The sequence below is a fragment of the Aotus nancymaae genome, unplaced genomic scaffold (genome assembly GCF_030222135.1).
Source record: "Aotus nancymaae isolate 86718 unplaced genomic scaffold, 86718_ANA_hifiasm-v0.15.2.pri h1tg000039l, whole genome shotgun sequence".
Classification (NCBI taxonomy): Eukaryota; Metazoa; Chordata; class Mammalia; order Primates; family Aotidae; genus Aotus; species Aotus nancymaae.
The window spans coordinates 9204569-9228817 of record NW_026988453.1 but is presented as its reverse complement, the minus strand read 5'-3'; the positions used below and the strand labels follow the sequence as shown (position 1 = coordinate 9228817).

At 45.1% G+C, this 24249-nt stretch overlaps 1 protein-coding gene and 1 non-coding gene across 2 annotated transcripts in view; both read right to left on the bottom strand.

Moving 5' to 3' along the window:
• LOC105721918 (small ribosomal subunit protein eS27-like) overlaps positions 1 to 22803 on the bottom strand; it is a 39261-nt gene extending 16458 nt beyond the window's left edge. Inside the window, exons 1-2 of the mRNA XM_064360202.1 lie at positions 22728 to 22803; positions 21069 to 21125 (exon numbers count right to left, since the gene is read on the bottom strand). Coding sequence (XP_064216272.1) covers positions 21069 to 21125; positions 22728 to 22803 — 133 coding nt within the window. The remainder of the gene's footprint in view (positions 1 to 21068; positions 21126 to 22727) is intronic.
• On the bottom strand, positions 1610 to 1695 carry LOC135268252 (small nucleolar RNA SNORD60). Its single transcript, XR_010336524.1, has one exon. It is a non-coding gene; the product is annotated as a small nucleolar RNA SNORD60 (small nucleolar RNA).
• Positions 22804 to 24249: the final 1446 nt, after the last annotated feature.

Sequence of the window (24249 nt, the reverse complement as noted above, 5' to 3'; positions counted from 1 at the left end):
CGCACTTTGCTCTGCTCCTAACTCAGCCAAGGACGCTAGGTAATCAATTGTAGCTGTAGCAAACTGTGGGGATCATGCCAAGATGCTTGGCTTGCTATTTCTATTACTCATTCACAGGAACCCAGTGTAGATATAGCAGCACCCAATGTCACGTAACATTCATACGACTCCAGCCTTCTGTGTAGACCACTCTCGGACCAGAACCTTCCATGATGCTACTCCAAGATTCACAAGATCATAGGGTTGTTAAAGATCTTTGAACACGACATATCTCAGTGTCATTTTAGAGATCCTCATTTGATTAGGGACAATGATGGGGCATTTTTATCATGTGTCAGAGATAATGATTCCTTTATTTAAGCAGCACTTCTGTGCACACTCTTGCTAGGACTGCATTGCAGCAATATGCTTTCATCTTTATAAGACACATCAGAGGTTAGTAGAAAATCCACTTGACTTGAACTTCAATGGCCTAAGGATCTGGGGCATTTATCCTCTCTGGACTACGTTTTTCTTATATCTGATCATAAGAAATTTTGATTAGATAATTTCCAGCATCCTTTCTGCTTTAAAATCTCACAGTTTTGTGTATGACATGTCATCCACAACTCTGCTTTAAATAGCAAAGTGAGAATTATTGAAGTCTGTGTCTTATTCTCCGTATCCCTACCAGCTGGGTTTGTGCCTGTACCTAGTAGGTGTTCAATACATGTTCGTGACGTGAATAAATGAGTGAATTGAGGTGCTGTGTTACATGTACACGGTGTGCATTGCATCCACTCCCTGCTACATGCAAACACTTGCCGACGATAAGATGATTTGCTCAAAAAGACTCTTCAGCCTGTAGTTCTAGCCCTTTGGAAGGCCGAGGCAGACAGATGGCTTGAGCCCAGGAGTTTGAGAACAGCCTGGGCAACATATACAGAGAGACGAAGTTTCACTACGCTGTGTATACGTGTGTGTATATATACAAAAAAGTTAGCAAGACGTGGTGGCATGTGCCTGTAGTCCCAGCTACTTGGGAGGCTGAGATGAAAAAATCGTTTGAGCCTGAGAGGCAGAGATTGCAGTGGGCCATGATCATGCCACTGCACTCCAGCCTGGGTGACAGAGTTAGACCGTATTTCAAAAAGTAGGCACTTTGCCTGCTCCTGCTCAGGGGCCACTGGGAATAGCTCATGCTGGTGCTTCCTACTCAGGTCTGGGTTCAGGGCTCCATCTGCCAAGCCCTGGGACATGTGGCCCCCTGCTCTCTGCTTTGAGCTGACAGACTTCTGCCCTGAGGGTAGGATGCTAGGGGAGATCAAACAGTGACAAGTGAAGTTATAACATCTGTAACATCAACAGGAAGCTATTTTTGATGGTTTATCACCCGGTGGAAAAGGAACCTCTGATAACAGTTTCACCTCCTACCCCATGCCCTGGCCCATTTCGTAAGATAACAGCCTCCTTTCCAAGCTCCCCACTCTGTGCATAATGCCTCCTACATTTGTGGGACACAGTGTTTCACAGAAAAAAACAGCCACTCTCCGTAGAACTATTTTCTCTATTTTGAAGCAGGGAGTGTTGTGTCAACAGAATTGGAGATTTTTTCTTTCTTTTTTTGCCCAAGCCTCAGGCTCGCGAAATAACAGTAAGACTGCACATGCAGCTTTCACACGAGGCGTCAGAAACAGGATTGGGGAATTTTTGACAGGGGAGAAAAAACCCTACTGTCTGTGCAATCACCCTGGTACATTTTTGCATAATGCCTTGTCTGCATACTTGCATTTAAAAGAATAGTTTTCCACATTATAAGGAAGGATCATTTAAAACCCACCATTCTGGTTATGTCACCTTCTGCTCAGAATTCTCCAGTGGCTTCCCATTGCAAACAGGATGAAACCCATGATCCTGAAGGAGGTCTATAAGGCTTGCCCCCCACCACCCCCCGCGCTGCCATAACCGCATGCCCTTTCAACTGCATTTCCGCCACTTTCCTTTCTTTTCTGTCTTCACGCTGTACCAGGCTTTCTCCCACCTCAGGATGTCTGCAAATGCGGGTGCCTCTGCATCCACACAGTTTTCATAGTACTCGTAATGTCTGCTAAATACTTTGCCTTGCTGATATAACCCTACATTCCCAGCCATTCCTTTGGGTCTTCATTCAGTCATTCCCAGTGTGTTAGTATTGGCGACTACACTGTGATGGATACCTTTTTACATAATAAGTTTTTGGCTTGTTTTAGGTTATTTCCTTAATTTAAAGTTCCAGGAGCAGACACCGAAGTTAAAGGAAACGTGTCTTTGTGGCTCTTGCATCATATCGACCTTCTGCTTTCATTTCTAGTCCGTCGGACTACACCACTAGCAGCATGAGTGTATCTGTTTCACTGCAACCTGGATAGCAGTGAATTATCATTTTTCAGTAATTATATAATATCTCCACCGGTTTTTAAATGTATTTTTAAAAATCTATTATTGGCCAGGCACAGTGTCTCATGCCTGTAATTCTAGCACTTTGGGAGGCCAAGGCAGGTGGATCACAAGGTGAGGAGTTCGAGACCAGCCTGGACAATATGGTAAAACCGTCTCTACTAAAAACACAAAAATTAGCTGAGTGCGGTGGCGTGCACCTGTAGTCTCAGCTACTCGGGAGGCTGAGGCAGGAGAATCGCTTGAGCCTGGGAGGCTGAGGTTGCAGTAAGCCGAGATCATGCCACTGCACTCCAGCCAGGGTGATAGAGCAAGACTTTGTCTGAAAAACAAATCTGTTATTAAATAAAATGTTTTCCTATTTTTCAGCACCAGCCACTATATCAGTTGCTTCATGTACATTTCTCTAATCCTCAGAACAACCTTATAAGGAAGATATCATGAACACTATTTTAAGATAAAGAAACTCAAGACTGGGAGGTTAACTTGCTCAATGTCACAGAGCTGTGTAAGTAGCAGAATCAGGATCGAATTCAAATCATCTATTATTGTTTTCATTATTACTTCAAAAGCCATTTGCTTTATGCAATATTGGTCTACATTCTGCATCCCCCCAGCTAATTGGCTCCTTGCACAGTCAACATGTCATGGGTTAGGGTGCAGTCCAGCACATCTAGACAGAATGACACACATGGCTTCATGTGTGCCTTTAGGACAGCGCTCTATAGACAGCAACTTTTTGCCCCCCAGGCACCTCTACCACCCTTCCCCTTCCTTTCAGATTAAACTTTTTATTGATTAAAGGTCTCACTCCATACACTGAAGTTGAACCCTAACGACAGGTGCATTAAAATGTCCACCATATAGAATGAGCTCATAGGAAGTACTCTGTTAATTAGAAAACACTACAAATATCAGGCTTTGTCATAGTATTTTGTTTAATTAAATTAATTAATTAATTTATTTATTTATTGAGACAGAGTCTCTCGCTGTCGCCCAGACTGGAGTGCAGTGGCACGATCTCGGCTCACTGCAATCTCCTCCTCCCGGGTTCAAGCAGTTCTTTGCCTCAGCCTCCCAAGTAGCTGGGATTACAGGTGGCCGCTACCACACCCGGCTAATTTTTGTATTTTTAGTAGAGACGGGGTTTCACCATCTTGGCCAGGCTGGTCTTGAACTCCTGACCTTGTGATCCACCCACCTCAGCCTCCCAAAGTGCTGGGATTACAGGCGTGAGCCACCACACCCAGGCAAACTTTATTTTACTTTTTACTTTTTTGGAGACAGGGTCTCGCTTTGTTGCCCAGACTGGAGTGCAGTGGCATGATCACGGCTCACTGCAACTTCAACCTCCTGGGCTCAAGTCATCCTCCCGCCTCAGCTTCCTGAGTAGCTGAGACTACAGGCCCAAGCCACCAAGCTTGGCAAATTTTAAAAAATGTTTTGTAGCTATGAGGCCTCACTATGTTGCCCAAGCTGGTCTCAAACTCCTGGGCTCAAGGGATCCTCCTGCCTTGGCCTCCCAAAGTGCTAGGATTACAGGCATGAGCCACTGCACCCCTCCTGTTATGTAACTTTAAATATGGGTTAACTATCCCTTACCCAAAATGTTTATGACCAGAAATATTTCAGATTTGATGGGGAAGGGGGCTTGAATTTTGGAATATTTTCATATACATAATGAAATGTCTTGGGGATGAAACCCAAGCCTAAACACGAAATTCACATATGTTTCTTATATACCTTATACACATAGCCTGGAGGTAAATTTATGTAATATTTTGAATAATTTTGTGCATGAAACAAAGTTTGTGTACAGCAAAGCCTCAGGAAGCAAAGGTGTCGCTATCTCAGCACCCATGTGGACAATCTGTGGCTATCTGGCATCACCATCATTCATGGCTCTGAATTTACTTGCTACTGATAAGCAATCATTTTCTTCCGCTCATTCACACGTAAGTACTTAACAGCAAAAAATATGATGTGCCCTTAATATAGTGAAAAAACAATGTGTTCAGGGTAACTAAGCAACTAAGTAGCATCCCTGTAATACCTGTACCAGCGTGAGCCAACAGCAGCAACAAACATCTCCAGACTTTCATTCTCTACCTACGATGTTGTAGCCGTGAGTGCCCGGACTCAGGCGATCTTCCTGCCTCATATGGCTGTAAGCCTGCAGGCACTCACCACCAGACCCTGCTAACTTCTTAATTTTTTGTACAGACAAGTTCTCACTATGTTACCCAAGCTGGTCTCGACCTCCAACCCTCAAGCCATCCTCCCTCCCTCTCCTCCCAAAGTTCTGGGATTAGGGGTGTGAGCCACCGCACCCAGCCTCATTGTGTTGCTTATGGGCACTTCTGCAGTATTAAAGTTGTCTTGATTGTCACTATTATAACAACCACCTTGAATCAGAACCACTTCAGCTATTCCACCATTGGTCAATGAATGAACAACTGTAGCCTCCTGAATATTAAAAACTTCTTTGATAGACACTTCTTCCAGCTTATTTACAAACTCTGAAGGTATATATTTTGCATATGTAAAGAGCTTAGACATCTTTTTTTTCACTTAAGAAATCCTTCCAAGTCACCACCTGTTCATCATCATCACTGAACACAGTTGCAGGCCAGAGATTGTGCCAGGCATGCACAGCTGTGTCTTTGTGTCATTGTGTTCCAAGCATTGGTAACAACTATAAGCCATCCTTCAGCTAAATTCCTTTCGAAACACACCCACACCTCTGTTCACTGCTGCCAGCATGCTGTTCAGGAAAGTGTTTTTATATTTATTCTTTCCTGATCTAAGGATATGCTGGTCACATGGCTGAATTAATGAAGTCACATTTGGGGGAAAGTACATGGCATAAACATTTTTGATGAGAATTTCAGCTGGAAGATGAGGAGCAGAACAGTTGTCAAGGAATAATAAAATCTTGCAGTGGTCGTCCAGTCCAACTTCCCTGCAGTGGGTGTGAGCCTCTGATACAAAAGCTTTATGAAACAAGCATGAAAGATGTCCCTGGGCCAGGCGCAGTGGCTCTTACCTGTAATGCCAACACTTTGGAAGGTCAAGGAGGGTGGATTGCTTGAGACCAAGAGTTCAAGACCAGCTTGGGCAACATGGCAAAACCCTGTCTCTACAAAAAAATACAAAAATTAGCTGAGGGTGGTGGCACATGCCTGTGCATGCCTGTGCATGCCTGTAGTCCCAGCTACTCGGGAAACTGAGGTGGGAGGATGGCTTGAGCCCAGGAGTTTGAGGCTGCAGTGAACTGTGATCATGCCACAGCACTCCAACCTGCGTGACAGAGCAGAACACTCAGAAAGCACACACACACACACACACACACACACAAACACACACAAGACTCCCTGGTGATCAATTTTTTTTTGTCAGTATAATAATGGACTGGTAAGAAATTCACTTATAGAAGCCAGGCATGGTGGCTCACTCCTTTAATCCCAGCACTTTGGGAGGCTGAGGCAGACAGATGACTTGAGGTCAGGAGTTCAAGACCAGCCCGGCCAACATGGTGAAACCCCGTCTCTACTAAAAATACAAAAGTTAGCCAGGTGTGGTGGCACATGCCATAATTCCAGCTACTTGGGTGACTGAGGCAGGAGAATGGGTTGAACCTGGGAGACCAACGTTGCTGTGAGCTGAGATTGTGCCACTGCACTCCAGCCTGGGTGATAGAGTGAGACTCTGTCTCAAAAAAACAAAAAGAAATTCACTTACAGAAAACAACAAGCTTTTGCCTCTCACAGCAAGTGTACACTTAATGCACGCCTGTCGCATTAGCACATCTAAGCACAGTTGCAGTCCTCTCCTTGGCATCCTTAATTCCTATAGGGGCTGTCTCATCAGCTGTAGTCAGTGTCTTTCTGGGGCAATAATGCCAAAACAGTGATGTTTCATCAGCATTAAAGACTTGTTCTGGCCATGCACTGTGGCTCACACCTGTAATCCTAGCACTTTGGGAGGCCAAGGCGGGTGGATCACTTGAGGTCAGGAGTTTGAAACCAGCCTGGACAACATGGTGAAACCCTGTCTCTACTAAAAATACAAAAATGTTAGCCAGGCATGGTGGTGGGCACCTGTAATCCCAGCTACTGGGAGGCTGAGGCAGGAGAATCGCTTAACCTAGGAGGTGGAGGTTGCAGTGAGCGGGGATCACGCCACCGCACTCCAGCCTGGGTGACAGAGTGAGACTCCGTCTCAAAAAAAAAAAAAAAAAAAGGCTTGTTCTGGCATCAGATTTCATCAGCCATGACCTTGGCAAACTCATCAATAAATTTCTCTTCTGCTTTATAACCAACAGACGCTTTGTCGCCACAATTGTTTAAAAATGTAATGCTGTGTCTTTACTTAAATTTCTGCCACAAGCCTGTTGAATAGTCATAATTCTCTCCAATTTGCCATCCATCGTAATAGACCTGTGCTTGTGTCATGGTCAGCATTCCACTAAGTGGCACGTGTCCACTGCCCTGATGATGAGCCACTCTTTTCACACATGACTGAGGTCTTCGGTTTTAGCTTTATGCAGTGTTTTTCTATTTTTCATTAGCTTCTGTCATCACTCTCAGCACAGGACTCCAACAGTTTATGCTTGTTTCTTCATGTCGCATCTGTTGGCCGTTCCAACACCATCCTCCCAGCAAGACGCTGCACACTTACACTGCTGTCCAGTTTCTCCAGCAGCGTGACGCTCTGTGCTATAGATAAACATGACGGCTTCCTCTTTTTCTTATCACTGCTACCCATACAGCTATCTGCAGGCCTTTTGGACATTTTCAATGATATATTTACACCACAGAGCAGAGAATGAGCAAAAAAATACAGTGAGAAATGCATAGTTTTGGCCTTCCGCAGGGCATTGCGGGGACAGGCCATGGGCACATCTGGCCCTGTTATTACTCTAAGTGGGTGGGCCTGTGTGAAGGGAATCTGGGCGTGTGCAGAAAAAATACAACACTGCTGAAGGGGCTGGGAAGGTCTTTTTTCCTTCGGGAATGTTGAATAAACTCTGTGTTCTGTGCCTACATTTTGACTGAGAACTGTTATGTAAGGTCGGACGTGAAGTTTTCTGCTTGTGGCATCATGTCAGCACTCAGAAAGTTCCAGCTTTTGGAGCATTTCAGATTTCAGATTTTCAGAGTAGGGGTACTCAACCTGCAATAAGATAAAGGAAATGGGCAATGACTCCTGAGTGCAGGTTTCCTTTGGGGGTGATGAAAATGCCCTGAAATTGATTGTGGCGCACAACAATGGGTGGTTGCACAACTCTGTGAATATACTAAACACCATGGAATTGTGCTTTTTTTTTTTTTTGAAATGGAGTTTTGATCTTGTTGCCCAGGCTGGAGTGCAATGGTGTGATCTTGGTTCACTGCAACCTCTGCCTCCCAGGTTCAAGCAATTTTCCTGCCTCAGCCTCCTGACTACTCGGGATTACAGTCACGCGCCACCATGCCCGGCTAATTTTTTATATTTTTAGTAGAGATGGGGTTTCTTCATATTGGTCAGGCTGGTCTCGAACTCCCGACCTTAGGTGATCCACTCACCTCAGCCTCCCAAAGTGCTGGGGTTACAGGCATGAGCCACTGCACCCAGCTGAATTGCGCACTTTTAATTGGTGAATTGTATGATATGTGAACTCTACTTCATAAGGTTGATATTAAAAGAATCATATAAAACATTTGCTTTGCTCTATGGCCAGTATGCCAGCCCTCCAAGTGGTTCTGACATTCATTCATTCATTCTACAGCTATTTCTTGATAGTCCACTATATATGTGGCTCTGTGCTAAGCACTCAGGATACATGGTTGAAGAAGATAGATCTTGTCCCTATACTCATAATATTGGGAGCATAGACTTTAGATGAAAAATTACACTGAGGTGTGATGAATTTTATATTATGGAAAGATAAAAGGAGACAAGGAATATACAGCAGAGGGTCCCATCACAGTCTTTGGTCAGAAAAGATCCCAGCTCTGATCTAGGGAGTGGAGGGAGAATTCTGGGCAGAGGAAAGAGCATAAAGGCCCATGAGAGAGAAAGTGCCCAGCGCATTTGAAGAACCGAGAGCCAGCCAAGACTGATGGGAGCGGGTAAGAGGCAGTGAGGCATGATGAGGCTGCAGAGGTGGGTCTGGGCCAGATCCCAAAGGGCCTTATAGGTCGTGCTAAGGAGTTTGGATTTAACCAGCAGACAATGGTAGCCCATTTGGTCAGTCAAAAGAAGGCAAGATCAAGTTCTTTTTAGAGGAACCCTCTGGTTACAGTGTGGAGAATAGATTGGAGGAGATAAGGAGGCCATTAAACAGGTGTTTTAAACATGTAAGAGGTAGAAATGATAGGCTTTGGTTATCGAACTACTTTGAATGGAGGTGGGAGGAAGAGAATTTCAGGATGACTCATAGATTTCCAGTTTGGGCAAGTGGGTAGGTGGCGGCGAGACAGGGAGTCATGGAGGAGCAGCAGGATACTTTTTGTTTCAGATGTGTTGGGTGTGAGAATGTGGGGCCCAATATGCATAGTGATAAAAACTTAGACTCCGAAGCCCAAGAGGCTCTTCCACCTTATTGCTGTGTGATCTTATGGAGGTTACCTAAGCTGTCTGTGACTCCACTTCTTAGAGATGATAATAATAATAGCTTTCTCAAGTGCTGCCATGAGAATTATGAGTTAATGTATGTGAGGTACTTACAATGTGGCTGGCACACTGTAAAGACTATATAGATGTTTATCATCATCAGCATGATTGTTGCTATGACATGCCCAAAAGATGAGGTCCAGGAAACAAATATAGGTACCTGTCTGCTGCTGGCAATGTAGATTTTAGTGGCATCAACAAGCAGATGGCACTTGAAGCCTTGGGAGTAGAGTGAGAGGGTAGAGTGAGAGGGTAGAGGGTCAGGACAGAGCCCTGAGATGCTCCCACATCAGAGAGATAGGTGGAGCCTGCCAAGGAGATCCCAAAGGCCTGGTAAAGACACAGGAGGGGCCAGGCGTGGTGGCTCATGCCTGTAATCTCAGTACTTTGGGAGGCCAAGGCAGGCAGATTGCTTGAATCCAGGAGTTCATGACCAGCCTGGAGGAACATGGAAAAACCCTGTTTCTATCAAAAATACAAAAATTAGCTGGGCATGGTAGCACACGCTCACAGTCCCAGCTACTTAGGGAGTTGAGATGGGTTGGTGGGGATTGCTTGAGCCCAGGAGGGTGAGGCTGCAGTGAGCTGTGATCACACCACTGCACTCCAGCCTAGCTGACAGAGTGGGACCCTGTCTCAAAAAAAAAAAACAAAAAAAAAGACACAGGAGGAATGTGATGGGTGTGTACAGATGCTGGGCCGTGAGGAGCACTCATGAAATGTTAGGGCTTCTGACTGTCACCCTACTCTCCTTGGGCAGTCAAGACCGCCTCCAGCTGTGGTGTTTCCAGGGCAGATGGTGGAATTCAGTACATTGAATTTTTAATATCTATACCCAGAAACATATTTTCAGAGTATATTAGGAGAGTGTGGAATTTTTTACAAAGCCTGAGACACATCCTTTTATAAAAACAAGAAGCGTCTTGGAATAAGGGCCATGTTCCTGCATTCATCAGTTCTGCATGTTTAGACCTTTGTACGTTGAATGTGTCCTTTCTTCCTTCTGGGCTAGCCTACCTTGCAGACAGATTTTCTTCCGCTGTTTTGTGTCAGTTTTAAATTCTCACCTAGATCATCAGCTCCTTAAGGAAACGAAAAATTAGGGGCAGTGTGAAATACTTGTTGAGTTCCTGTTTATGAGGATCTGTTGCTGAATGATACCTGAGACAGGTTCTAAAAAAAAGAGTATTAACTCATAATGGCTTCTTCCATCTAATGATGGCAAAATACCCCTAGTGATTTAGTCCATTCAATTGACCAATGGGAAATAAGCCCTTATAATATAACCAGTTATAATCAGTTGTTAATTTTTTACACTTTTTCTTTATCTTTTTTTGAGTTGGTGGGAAGGGGGTCTCACTTTGTAGCTGAGGCCGGAGCGCAGTGGCATGATCATAGCTCACTGAACTCTTGGCCTCCCGGGCTCAAGAGATCCCCTGCCTCAGCTTCCCTAGTAGCTAGGACCACAGGCATGCACCACCAGGCCTGGCTAATTTTTATTATTTTTTGTAGAAACCGTGGTCTCGCCATGTTGCCTAGACTGGTCTTGAACTCCTGGCTTTAAGTGATCCTCTCACCTTGCCCTCCCAAAGCGCTGGGATTACAAATGTGAGTCACTGCTCAAGGCATTTTTTTGCACTTTCAACAGCATCTTATAGTTTACAGAATATTATCATATAATCTCATCAGTGTGATGGTTAATATTGAGTGTCAACTTGATTGGATTGAAGGACGAAAAGTTTTGTTCCTAGGTATGTCTGTGAGGGTGTTGCCAAGAGAGATTAACATTTGAGTCAGTGGACTGAGAGAGGCAGACCCACCCACAGTCCAGGTGGACACCATCTAATCCGCTGCCAGCGTGGCTAGGATAAAAGCAGGCAGAGGAACCTGGAATTAGACTGGCCTGAGTCTTCCGGCCTTCATCTTTCTCTCATGCTGGATGCTTCCTGCCTTTGAACATCAGACTCCAAGTTCTTCAGCTTTTGGGCTCTTGGACTTACACCAGTGGTGTGCCAGGGGCTCTCATACCTTCAACCTCAGAATGAAGGCTGCACTGTCAGCCTCCCTACTTTGAGGTTTGGGGACTTGGACTGGCTTCCTTGTTCCTCATCTTGCAGATTGCCTGTTGTGAGACGTCACCTTGTTACTCATTAACATTTGAATACGACTGGCTCAATCCCTTTAACTGTAGCATCTTTAGAAATTCTGGGCCCACCCTGAGATTATGAGAATTTCCAGAGGGTTTATGTTCTCAAAGTCACTTTGGCTCTGAGTTCAGCCTTCCCTTAAATTCTCCAGCTCATTCATAGCGCGCCTCCTAACCACTTCCCCCTCATTTCTGCTCTATGCTGATTGAGTTGTGGATTTCAGTCCCCTCTTCATGAATTTCCCTTCCCCAAAATACCTCACAAGGCACGTGTGTGTCCAGTGGCTTTACTGAGGTTTGTGGTGAAAGCCTTTTACATCTCCATGATTTCAGTCCCTTTCCCCCCTCAAAACCTTCCTCTTATCTGCCTAGCCCCCTCCACCCCACCCCACCTCTCCTCACTTTATTGTACAGAACAACTTTTCTTTCCTCTCCTTATTTGGTCTTGAACCTACTTTTACATTTTCAAAGCCTCATTAACAGGTAACCACATAATTCGTCGTCCAAACTGTGACACTTTTGAGAATGAAAGTGGGCCTAGTAATGACTTGGCTGGCCAACAGGTATACAGTAGGAAAGTCTCAGGCAATCAGGTCACATGGGCTGTCTGCCCTGCACTTGCAGAAGCACAGAAATGTTAGTTTCTTTTCTACCTTCTCCTCCCCTCTCCAGTCCCTGTAACTGGAATGGAGCCACGGAGTATGTATTTTCTTATTGATGTGAACCATTCTACCCTCCTTAGAAGACAAAACTAGCTGTCAATCTGTTGCAGGTGCAACTGGCTGGGGCTGGCGTTGCAGGTGGTAAAAGACTTTACCAAGACAGGCTGGGTGAGATGGCTCATGCCTGTAATCCCAGCACTTTGGGAGGCCACGGCAGGTGGATCACAAGATCAGGAGTTCGAGACCAGCCTGACCAACATGGTGAAACCTCATCTCTACTAAAAATACAAAAAAATTATCCAGCCGTGGTGGCGCACGCCTGTAATCCCAGCTACTCAGGAAGCTGAGGCAGAAGAATGGCTTGAACCCAGGAGGCGGAGGTTGCAGTGAGCTGCGATTGCGCCATTGCACTCCAGGCTGGGGTGCAGAGCAAGACTCTGTCTCAAAGAAAAAGAATTGACCAAGACAGTAGTCAGTTAAAGAAAGCAAGCTTATTAGAGGGAGAATACGTTGTAAGCAGGCAATGGGTAGCACAGCAGAGAAAGGGCTGTCTGCAAAGAGGCAGGGACTGGAGGGAGGTTTTCTAGGGTTGTACTGGAGGGGCTATGTGCAGAATGAGGTCACGCTGTCAGGGCTATGTGTCGAGCAAGGTATTTGGGAACAGGATATCATGCCGGTGGGTCGTCAGTGATTAGCTCTCTGCAGAACAATTGCCCTCCACACCTGGGGCCCCTTCCTGGTTGTTGCTCACTATCTTATTAGGAATCCACATTATCAGCTTTGGTTTTAAATGAAAATTTCTTCTTCTACATTACTCTTTGCTTATTCATCATTTCCCAAACTTATTTGATCATAGGTCTCATTTAATCTCTCTATCCCTACACCCATTAACGTCTCTCATAACGTCTCTCATAGCTAGAAAAATACACTTTGGGAAACATTGAGCTCAGAACTAGGAAGAACTATCTACATTGCCACTAAAATCTCTTCGGGTGATGACAGGATTAGGGTGGAGAGACTGGGAATCATGTTCTAGAGTTCCCTGTGGAACCAAAATAAAATCTGATGCCTCTGATGGACTGAAGGGACCCCTCTTGAGGGTCCACTTGGAAACCCCAGAAAAACTTGAAGTTTCCCTGGCTTTGATGAGATAGGAGGTGAGACGTGCCCCAGTGCCACCTCTTTTTGTTGTTACTAGGTTTTCTTTTCTAAGAGATAAACAGAAACCAACATCTGAAAAACAAACACTGCAAGTTCCTTCCACGGGCTTCAGCAGACCCCCTGACACCACGGCCAGACTCCACCCCCTTATCACAGGTTCACCGTGAAAACTAGCAGCCTGACAAAGAATTCCGTCCTGATGACTGCCCACCAACCACTGTCCGGCCCTGGCTGGTTTACGGAGATTAAGCACAAGGCGACTTTGTGCCTTATGTTTCACCTTTTGACATATAGAGCCTAAGTTTACTGCATTTTAATAGTGTCTCAGGAGGACTGCCTGAGCTCAGGAGTTCGAGACCAGCCTGAGCAATATAGAGAGACCTTGTCTCTACTTAAAAAAAAAAAAAAAATTAGCTGGGTGTGCTGCTACATGCCTGTAGTCCCAGCTCCTTGAGAGGCTGAGATAGGAGAATCACTTAAGTAGGGAAGTCGAGGCTGCAGTAAGCCAGGATCACACCACTATACTCCAGCCTGGGTGACAGAGCAAGACCCTGTCACAAAAACAACCAAACAAACAATAAACAGGAATAACAACCATTGTGTATTGGTCTGGTTTCCAGCTGGTCTTACCTGAGCAGAGTAATTGGGTGGGATTGTCCAGGGAAGCATTGCTGGTTCTCGAGTCCTGGAACTTACAGTTGGTCCAATTCATTTTGCCAAAGGGTTCATCCAGGAGGTTCTTGTTCCAAGTATTGGGGTTCCCAAGAGAAGTAGGTCCCCTTAGCTAGAAGCAGAGTTTCTCAGAGGTATTTAGCAGCAGCTGCTAAACACAGGACTCAGGAAGCTTGCCCCCTCTTCCCCTCCCTGTCTTTCATTCCTGCATGCAAACCTGTCAGATGGGGAGACGGTAAAAATCTCGCCACTGGAGGGGAGGGCCTCAAAGGCCGTGGAGACAGCCTCTCTCTTAGTGAAGGCATCTTCAGATAGAATTCAGCACAAGTCCAAAGGTGGCTCCCCAGCCTCTGTCTGTCACATCGCCCTCTCATCTATTAGTATCTGAAGTTACCTGGATCATTTATTTGTTTACTTAATTATTGTCAGCCTCTCATCACATGAATGTGAGCTTCATAAGAACAGAGACCTTATCTGTTTTGGCCAAACAGTGCCTAGAAAGTGCCTCATGCAATGAATAGGTCCAATACGCATTTCTTCCATAAATGAATGAATAAGTAAATGCCAAAGACGCTTTTTATTCGGCCGGGAGCTATAGGAGGCTAATGCCTTGTCCACCAAGCTCCCCGAGAAGAAGCTTCTTTCCCTTTTTAAGGGCTTGCAACTCTAAAGGGAGTGCAGAGATGAAACTGTGTTATTGTCCATTGTCTGGACGTTTGACCTCACAACCTTTCACTTTATTGATTTGCTAGTTCATATGCAGTGCAAGCAGGAACAGGCAGGGGAGCGGGCTTACAGAAGCAAGACAAAGTCAGTAAATTATTAGTTGGCAGAGGTATTTTCAGGAGGGAGACTGGGTTGTGCAAACGTGGAGGACGTGACCCAGTGCCAAACTCTGGCCGGTAGTGATACATTCTTTGCAACTCTTTCAAGGCTTGTAGATAGCAGAGATGCTGGGAACCAAAAAGGGAGTCATTTTCCCAGTCCTTGGGCCTCTTTATGGCCCGATCAGTGGCATCAGCAAATTGCCTGACCATGGACTCAAGCTCTTTGGTATTTTATCTCTTTTTACCCTCCTTCTCATCGGGAGGGAGGAGGTGGAGGCCTGTGAGGAGGGAAATAGGGAGGGAGTCTCCCCTTTCAGTGGCTCACGCCTGTAATCCTAGCACTTTAGGAGGCCGAGGCACGTGTATTACTTGAGTTTGAGACCTGCCTGGCCAACATAGTGAAACCACGTGTCTACTAAAAATACAAAAATGTGCTGGGCGCCTGTAATCTCAGTGACTCTGGAGGCTGAGGCAGGAGAATAGCTCGAACCTAGGAGGCAGAGGTTGCTGTGAGCCAAGATCATGCCATTGCACTCCAGCCTGGGCAACAGAGCAAAACTCCATCTCAAAAAAAAAAAAAAAAAAAAGCAACTTCTTTGACTCAGCAACTCGGCTTAGAGGAATTAATCCCAATGACATTATTAAGAAAATGTGTGCAAAGATCCAGGGGTAAAGTGGGGGACTATAGTGTCATTTACAACAGCAGCAATTGAGAAACAACCTTGATACCCAGCAATGGGGGCCGGTTGTGTAAAGCATAGGACATCCATGAGATGGAATACAATTTAGCCATTAAAGTAACTGTGAAAACAAACTTCTTCACAAGAAAAGATGTTAACACCATATCGCTGGGTCAACAAAAGGCAGATGACCCAACAGAATGTCAAATATACTCCATCAAAATAAACACGCTGTGTGGATGTGTGCTTGCTAGTGTATGCTGTCCACTCTTTCCCCACTTAACAATATAATATGGCCATGTTTCCATGTCTACATCATGAGAAAAATACCAAAAATGAGAGTAGTAATTATCTCTGGGTATAATTATCGCTGAGATTCCTGGTGATTTTAATATTCTTTATTATTACACCTCTGCATTTCCTAATTTTTTTTTTTTTTTTTTGAGATGGAGTTTCGCTCTTGTTAGCCAGGCTGGAGTGCAATGGCACAATCTCAGCTCACCGCAACCTCCATCTCCTGGGTTCAGGCAATTCTCCTGCCTCAGCCTCCTGAGTAGCTGGGATTACAGGTGCACGTCACCGTGCGCAGCTAGTTTTTTGTCTTTTTAGTAGAGACGGGGTTTCATCATGTTGACCGGGATGGTCGCGATCTCGTGACCTCGTGATCCACCTGCCTCGGCCTCCCAAAGTGCTGGGATTACAGGCATCCTAATTTTTAAAAATTTTATTCTATTATAAAAATAGAGACGGAATCTTCTTATGTTGCCCAGGCTGACCTCAAACTCCTTGGCTGAAACAATCCTCCCACCTCCCAAAGTGCTGGGATTACAGGCATGAGCTACCGCACCTGGCCTGTTTTTAAATTTTTCTACAGTGACTATATATCGTGCTGAAAGAGAGAAAGATGAGAGGAGAGAAAAGATTTTAAAAAGAGCAGGCTGCAGAGAGAACTGGCCTCCCCTGGGAGTATTTGCCTCCCAGAGGCTGAAAAAAGACAGGACGTGGTCCAGTAAGAAAGGAGAAAAAGGGAATTAGGAGAGGGAGGAGACCGAGTTGAAAACGCTAAGCTCTCCCGGTACTGAGAAAACAAGTTTGAAAAGTGAAGCTGGTTTTTCAAAAGAAGTGTTGAGAGAAGAAAAGGAATTGCCAGAGGCAGCCTCGGAATAATGGAAGTTGCCTGTGAATGCAGCACCTGGGGGAACAAAATTCTTGTGACAGTGAAACTTCTTTTTACAACCCTTAGAGTTTTTCTTTTCTTTCTTTTTTTTTTTCTTCAGTTTACAGAGCATCTCTTCTTGCACCTAACAGAGCTCATAATTTATCTTGCCGCTCCGATCTCTTTCTAGTAATGCCTGCTACTTTCAATGTAGGTCAATGAAGAGACATTGCAATTAGCCTTTTCTTTTTTCTGCAATGGATCTATTTTGATATGTGATGAGCAAGAGTTAGACTATCTTGACATTTACTGAGATGGGTGTTAAAATAGAAACCATCTCAGTAAATGTCCCCTTAATCTGCTGCACTCAGCACCTCAGTCTTGTTGGAGTCACTTTATACGTAGCTCATTTTGAAAATCAAAGCCTCCTGCGGAGTAGATGTTAACCACAGGAAAGGTAAAAGGGAGGGATGTAAGGGAAAGAGAGCAAGTGAGAGCAGATCCTCCCGCCCCTCATTCCCTTCTCTGACCTGCTTTCCATCACTCGTCAGACATTCCAGGTTGTTTGCCTTGATGTGTGTGTGTGTGTGTGGCCACTTTCAGGAAGAACTCGCTGGACCACCCAGAGGGAGGAGGGGTGTCCAGCACCCGCCGTTTCCCCCAGAAGCCTCCTACCCAGGGCTTGCGTGCCTTTAGGGTGTGCACCCTCCCAGGAACTGCCCTCTCCCCACCCGCTTTCTCCATCACCTTCCTCATCTTCACTGCAGACCCAGCACACCCTGGCCTGCTCTGCCACTCTGGATCCCTTAGGATTTCAAGCCCTGTAGCCAACACGGGCAAAGCCAAGGAAGGGGTCTTTGGCTTTCCCACCACGGAATGGGCACGTGTCCTTCAGTGGGGGCAGAACCCTTGCAGCAGTTTCAGGAGCAGGCGACAGGGCCCAGCAAGAATGGAAAGTCAGCAAAGAGTTGGCTCCTCACCACTTCGGGTTTATTCCGCATTGATTGAGCGCCTACTATGTACTCCCTGCTTTGAAAGGCTCTCAGCCTAATTACAAGTTTATGTAAATTTCCCTCAGCAGTTTCTAAAAGTGCCACAGTGTTCCCTAGGGTGATAACTTTGTCCTTACAACTTTGTCAGGATTGACGTCATTTTTGCTTTGTTTTTTCAGACATAGCTCCTGTTTTCTAAGGTTGTGGATTTGGGGATTAGGGGAGGAATAAATAACAAGCTTTAGCAATTACAGAAAAACATCTTTATGTTATTCTTCCCGTTTAAGCTGCTCAAGGGTAGGTTACCCTCCATTGGTCTTATGGATTTTTACAGGAAAAAAATGTATTTAAAGATCACATGGATGCCTTGACAATCTCCATTGCTGACATGTTGAGAGAGCTTAGAGAGTTTGTTTTCCAGAAGTAACTCAGTCGGGCCCTTGTTCATATAAAATGTTTTTCCTCCTTTTATTTACGGTCACACGGTGTTAGGAGTAGTCAGGGACGCTTGGAACAACAGGCAGGCCCTTGCTGGTAATAGACACGCCTAAGAAATAGGTTCTCAAGGCCTTACTAACAATTGTTTCTGTCCCTTTTCCCCAATCCTATCTTCAAACCCCAGAACAAAATTTCAAAGGGAAGTAGATAAAGGATGTATTCCCTCACCGTTTTTTTTTAACATCAAGGCTCAAAGATGAAGTGAATTAATGTATGGCTCAGCCTAGCTGAACAGATAAAAATCACTATTCAGCCCGAAATCTATTTAGAAAATCTAACTACTGCAGGACACTTAAATTTACCCTCTAAGGATTTGGAACAAGAAATGGCAACTCATTTGGAAAATTAATCTTCATAGGCCTTCTTAGCAGCAATCAGCAGGCATTGAATAAAGAAATTTGGGTAAGGCCTGAGTTGAGCAGGGCTGTGGGTGCACATGGGGGCTTCACTGCCTTTGGACGAATCAGCACAGTTGGGAAAAGCCCCAGGCTGGACTCCATTCACGCTTTACATCCAGTTTTGAAAAGGGAAGAGGCTGTCAGAGTCTTAAAGAGGGAGCTCCTAAGGGCGTCCCAGCTTTGATGCTGCTCTAATAACATGGCTTTTCAGGCAGGATTAATAAGCAGGCTTATTAAAGGATCTGGCTCTCCTCTCCGATCCGCTAAACAGAAAATGAGGATTTCTAGCTATTAGAGCAATGATACCCAGATCACAATTCCCGAGACATGCACCAGCGTGAAGCCACTCTGGAAACCGCCTGCTGAGTGGGCAGCCATCAAAAGCCCCCTAGTCCTTGAAAATGAACTTGAGGTTTTCTGACCACCCACACAACATGAACTCACTTGCCTGGAATTTAATGTTCAGCACATTCAACAGAAATTTTTGACATGAAGAAATAATAGGCTCTCAGATTTTTTAAAAAAATTCTTATTTAGGAAAAAATTCCTCTAATTCCAGGTGAAACCCATTAGGGATTAAGCTACAGGAGCGGCCAAGTGTGATGGTGAACACCTGTAGTCCCAGCTGCTTGAGAGGCTGAGGCGGGACGCTTGCTTGACCCAGGAGCTGGAGGCTGCAGTGAGCTATGATCATGCCTGTAGATAGACACGGCACTCCAGCCTGAGCAACAGTGAGACCTTATCTGTCAAACAAACAAAAAATGACAAAGGCAGCCTGATTCAATTTCCGCTTTCCCCACCCAACAGGCTTAGGATCACAAACTGTAAAGGTTCTCTTTGTTTTATAGGGATGAGAAGCTACCTGTCCTAGGCACTTAGTAAATTAGGGACCATGCCAGCACTAGAATCAGCCCAGGTGCTTCAAGACCTGGATGGACTTGTTCCTTGCACCTAGAAATCCGTGATGAAGAATAAATCATACAGGGTGTCCTTAATGAGCCCATTCCATAGGCAGGTATAATAGAACACACATATGAGTGGGGGGACCCCTGTAGAATGCATCTCAAATTATGCAAAATATGAAGCCACGTGCTACTGGTAGGGGAAAATCTTTTTTTTTTTTTTTTTTTTTTTGAGACGGAGTTTCGCTCTTGTTACCCAGGCTGGAGTGCAATGGCGTGATCTCGGCTCACCGCAACCTCCGCCTCCTGGGTTCAGGCAATTCTCCTGCCTCAGCCTCCTGCGTAGCTGGGATTACAGGCACGTGCCACCATGCCCAGCTAATTTTTTTGTATTTTTAGTAGAGACAGGGTTTCACCATGTTGACCAGGATAGTCTCGATCTCTTGACCTAGTGATCCACCCGCCTCGGCCTCCCAAAGTGCTGGGATTACAGGCGTGAGCCACTGCGCCCGGCCCGGGAAAATCTTGCCCTTTGAGTCAATGCACCTGGATTCAAGTCCTGACCCTGTGCCTCTTACTAGGTGGATAATTTGGGGCGGTTATCAGAGCTCTTGAGTCTCAGTTTCTTCATCTGAAAAAATCAGAGAAAACAATGCCTACCTAACCAAATGAAACTAAGTTTAAAGAAGACAACCTTTGCAAAGCTGGTAGCTTAGATGCTCAGTTACAGTTAGGCCCTCTCCTACTTGCTGCTGCCTGAATTTCTTTTTTTCTTTTCCTTCTTTCTTTTTCTTTCTTGTTCTTTTTTTTTTTTTTTTTTTTTTTTTGCTTTTGTTTTTGTTTTTGAGATGAAGTCTCACTCAGTCACCCAGGCTGGAGTGCTATGGCTTGATTTCGGCTCACTGGAATCTCCACCTCCCAGGTTCCAGCAATTCTCCTGCCCCAGCCTCCCGAGTAGCTAGGACTATAGGCACATACCACCACACCCGGCTAATTTTTGTATTTTTAGTAGAGACAAAGTTTCGCCATGTTGGCCAGGTTGGTCTCAAACTCCTGACCCCAGGTGATCCACCTGCCTCGGCCTCCCAAAGTCCTGGGATTACAAGCCTGGATTGTTTTTACCTTAGAACAAAGGGTACAATTACAGGGAAGGCTTAAATGACATGAGCAAAACATTTGCTAAGGTATAATTAGTGATTGGACAAATACAAAATACCCAGGAAATCTTAGTCTGGCTAATAAAAGATTCTGAGCGCTTTAGATGTCCAGCAAGAAGGGCATCTTTAGTCTGATTAGAGGTTAAAGGGAGCAAGAAAGGATGAGAGAGGGGGAGGCCAGCACAGTACAAACCAGAGATGTTCAATAGAAACATAACGCCAGCTACATGTGTAATTTAAAACGTTCTAGTAGCCACACCTAAGAAGTGAAAGGAAGCATGTAACAGTATTTTTTTTTTTTTTGAGACAGAGTCTTGCTCTGTTGCCCAGGCTGGAGTGCAGTGGCACAATCTTGGCTCACTGCAACATCCATCTCCCAGGCTCAAGCAATTCTCCTGCCTCAGCCTCTCAGGTAGCTGGGATTATAGGCACAAGCCCCCACGACCGGCTAATTTTTGTATTTTTAGTAGAGACGGGGTTTCACCATGTCAGCTAGGCTGGTTTCCAACTCCTGACCTCAAGTGATCTGCCTGCCTCAGCCTCCCAAGGTGCTGATATTACAGGCGAGAGCCACCCAGCCTGGCCAGTAATCTTAACAGTACATTTTATTTAACCCAATATATCAAAATGTTATTATATCAATTTGTTCTCATATAAAAATTATTGGTATTTTTTGTTCTTTTTTCCTACTGAGTCTTCAAAATTGGGGTGTATTTTACACTTGGAGTACACTTCAAGTGCTCACCATCCTGGATGGCAAAGGTGTAGACGTATAGGCAAATCCCCACGTCCATCCACTGTGCTGGGTGTTGGGGAGCCAAAAAGTCTAGATTAGAGCATGGGTTTGTCCACAGGGGACTCAGTTTCTAGTTTGGTATCTAGAACAGACGGAGAACATTCATCCAACAGTATACATTTGCCTGTAGGTTCCCACACTGCTTATCATAAGGTAACCTACAGCTCAAGCCTTTTCCTATAAGCCTTAGGCATACCCCAACCACAATATTCCTTCCCATGGTTGACACAAGCAGTTGTCAGGTGATGTCATTGATTTGGGGATTTGGGACATCCAGCACCCTAGAAAACAGTTCAAGGGAAGAGAGGGATGTCTTGCTTTCTAATCCACTTAGGCTACCGAGTGCCCACTTTATACTGTCAGCCCAAATTCCAGACAAGTAGGAAAGAAACTGAAAGAGAAGTCTCAACCCTGCACAGAATGTTTACCTGTCTCCCGGAGCAGCAGCAGCAGCGGGAGGAGCCATCCACGTTGAAAAGGCAGCGTCTCTCACTGCCAGCTGCACCCACCCTGCCCTGTCTCTTTCCCTTGCCCCTCCTTTGAGAGCTTCCTCTTCATTCCCTCTACTGCCTGGCTCAGCTCACAGGGAGACTCACACCACCTTGTAATGAAAAGCCAGTGGTGATGTGGCTTGCAGAGCAATCTTCATGCTGTGCAGGCATAAGCCTCAGCAAAACCAGAAATTGAGGTTTGCTTTAGATTCCCTAGCATTTTCTGAAAAGCCCTTTTCCCCTTTATGCAATCCCACCCCCGTAGACTCATCTCAGTTAACGCAAAAATGAAGCCATGTGCTGCTGGTGGGAGAAACAATCAGTTTAAGGAAGAACCAGGTTCTTCCTCAGCGATTTCTGCTGAGACACGAATTCATACTAAGAAGTTAATGACTTTATGGGCCATCTTTCCCAGGGATATTTGCATTTTTTAAAAACTGATTAATAATTTTAAAAAGGAAGAGCTCAAATGTATTGAGTGCTTCCTAGCTAGTGGGCACTGTGCTAAGGGAATGATGCCTCACTCCAGGGAATGACCAGACAATGGTAGCATTTCAAGCAAGGTGGCACAGGTGGAGCAGAGGTGTCTTCCTGGTGCTTTCAGCAGACAATTCCTATGCAGCCCTAACAGGAGGGGCAGTCAGTGGAGGACATAAGACAGCTGCACCTTTTTTCTCCCTTAACTTTTAAATTTTAGCGCCATTTTCTTTGTTTATGGATTGAGGGTAGAGGAATTAAATTTGTTTTCGTCCATCCATTCATTCACTCATTCATTCAACAGACATTTATTGAGTGCCTACTCTGAGCCAGGCATTGGACTAGGTGCTGGGGATACAGCAATGATCAAGACAGGTGAAGCTCTGCTGTCATGAAACTTACAACACGGTGGGGAAAGACAGGCAACAAGCAAAGAAATAAAACAAGAGAATTATAAGCTCTGATCATCCCATAAACAAAATGAACAAGGGGGTGTGACAGAGGCAACCAGGGGGTAGGATGGGGGCTCTTTAGATCCAGGCTGCATGGGGAAGCCTCCTGGGGGAGGTCGTGGGGTTTATTGCATCCCCACTGGTGCTCCTTCTTGGCCTCCTTGGCTCCCTCTTCCTCCTTCACCTACCTGCGGGCTTCAGAGCACAGTCCTGGGGCTTCTCCTTCAACCACAAACTCTCCTGGGTGCTCTTGCCCAGTTTCATGGCTCTAACCACTTTCTATACACTGATACCTCCCAGATTAATATCTCCAGCACTAACAAACATTATGATCACCAGACCCACACATTCAAGAATCAAGCTGATATCACCGCTGAAAAGTCTGCTGGCATCTCAAACTTGATAAGCCCGAATGGGCCTCTCCACTCTGCTTCCTCCGATCTGTTCATGCGGCCTCAATCGGTGTACTCTGTAAACTATCCACCTAATGGCTCAAACCAAACAGCTGAGGAGTCACTACTTTTTCATTGTATTTTAAATTGTTTTTGAATAAGTAATTGTGGTAGGCAAAATAACAGCCCCCAAACATGCTCATATCTAATTCCTAGAATCTGTTAATATGTGACTTTACATGGCATAAAGGACTCTGCAAATGTAATTAAATTAAGACCCTCAAGGTGAGTTATCTTGGATTATCTGGGTGGACTGAAACTAGACACAGGGATCTTTAAGAGTGGGTAACCTTTCCCCTCTGTGGTCAAAGGGAGACGTGAATTTGGGAGAAGAGTCAGAGCCATGTGACTCTGCTGACTGTGAAGACAGAGAGGACGGGGCCGTGAGCCAAAGCCTGCAGGCAGCCTCTAGAAGCTAGAAACGGCCAAGAAACTCTTGGCCCTCCAGCCTCCAGAAAGGAATGCAGCTCACTAGTCCCTTAATTTTAGCCCAGTAAGACCTGTGTCGAACTTCTACCCTACAGAACTGTAAATAATAAATTTGCACTGCTTTAAGCCACTACATTTGTGATCATTTGTTATAGCAGTAACAGAAAACGAAAAAAGCAACAGTCACATAGCTCAAAATTCAGACAGTACAAAACAGTAGACAATAAACTTCCTCCTCACCCTGCCCTCACCCACCCACTTTTCCCCAAAAGTACCTAATGCTACCGACTTCTTGGTATATCCTTCCGGAGACATCCTATTCATATATAAGCAAATGTGGCTTTTACCTTGTATTTCATATAAATGATAGCATACTATACATACTGTTCTAAAGTTTTCAGGTCAACAATATGATCTATAGGTTTTTCTTTGGAGCTTTTTCATTGTTTTAACCTGCAGAGACGTATTATTTAGCCATCTCTTATTGTTGGCTGTTTCTAAGCTTTTTATCACAAACAATATCCTATGCAGAAATAACCTTGAACTTGTGGCATTTCACACAGGACTAAGTGTGCCAGTGAGACAAATCCAGGAGTCATCTCTGATTCTTCCCTTCCTTCTTCCCTGTCTAATCTGCTTGCCTGTCCTCTGGGTTCTATCTCCACCACAAGCCTCAGCCCACCACGTCTTTCCTTGTCCACCATCCCCACTCTGTTCTAAGCCATCGCTCTCTCTCGCCGGGCTATGAACTCTCAGATTCCTCTACTTGTGTCTTGTTCTTTTGAGGAAGAGGCCTCTCGAGGCCTCAGACTTTTTGTTTCTGAAATAG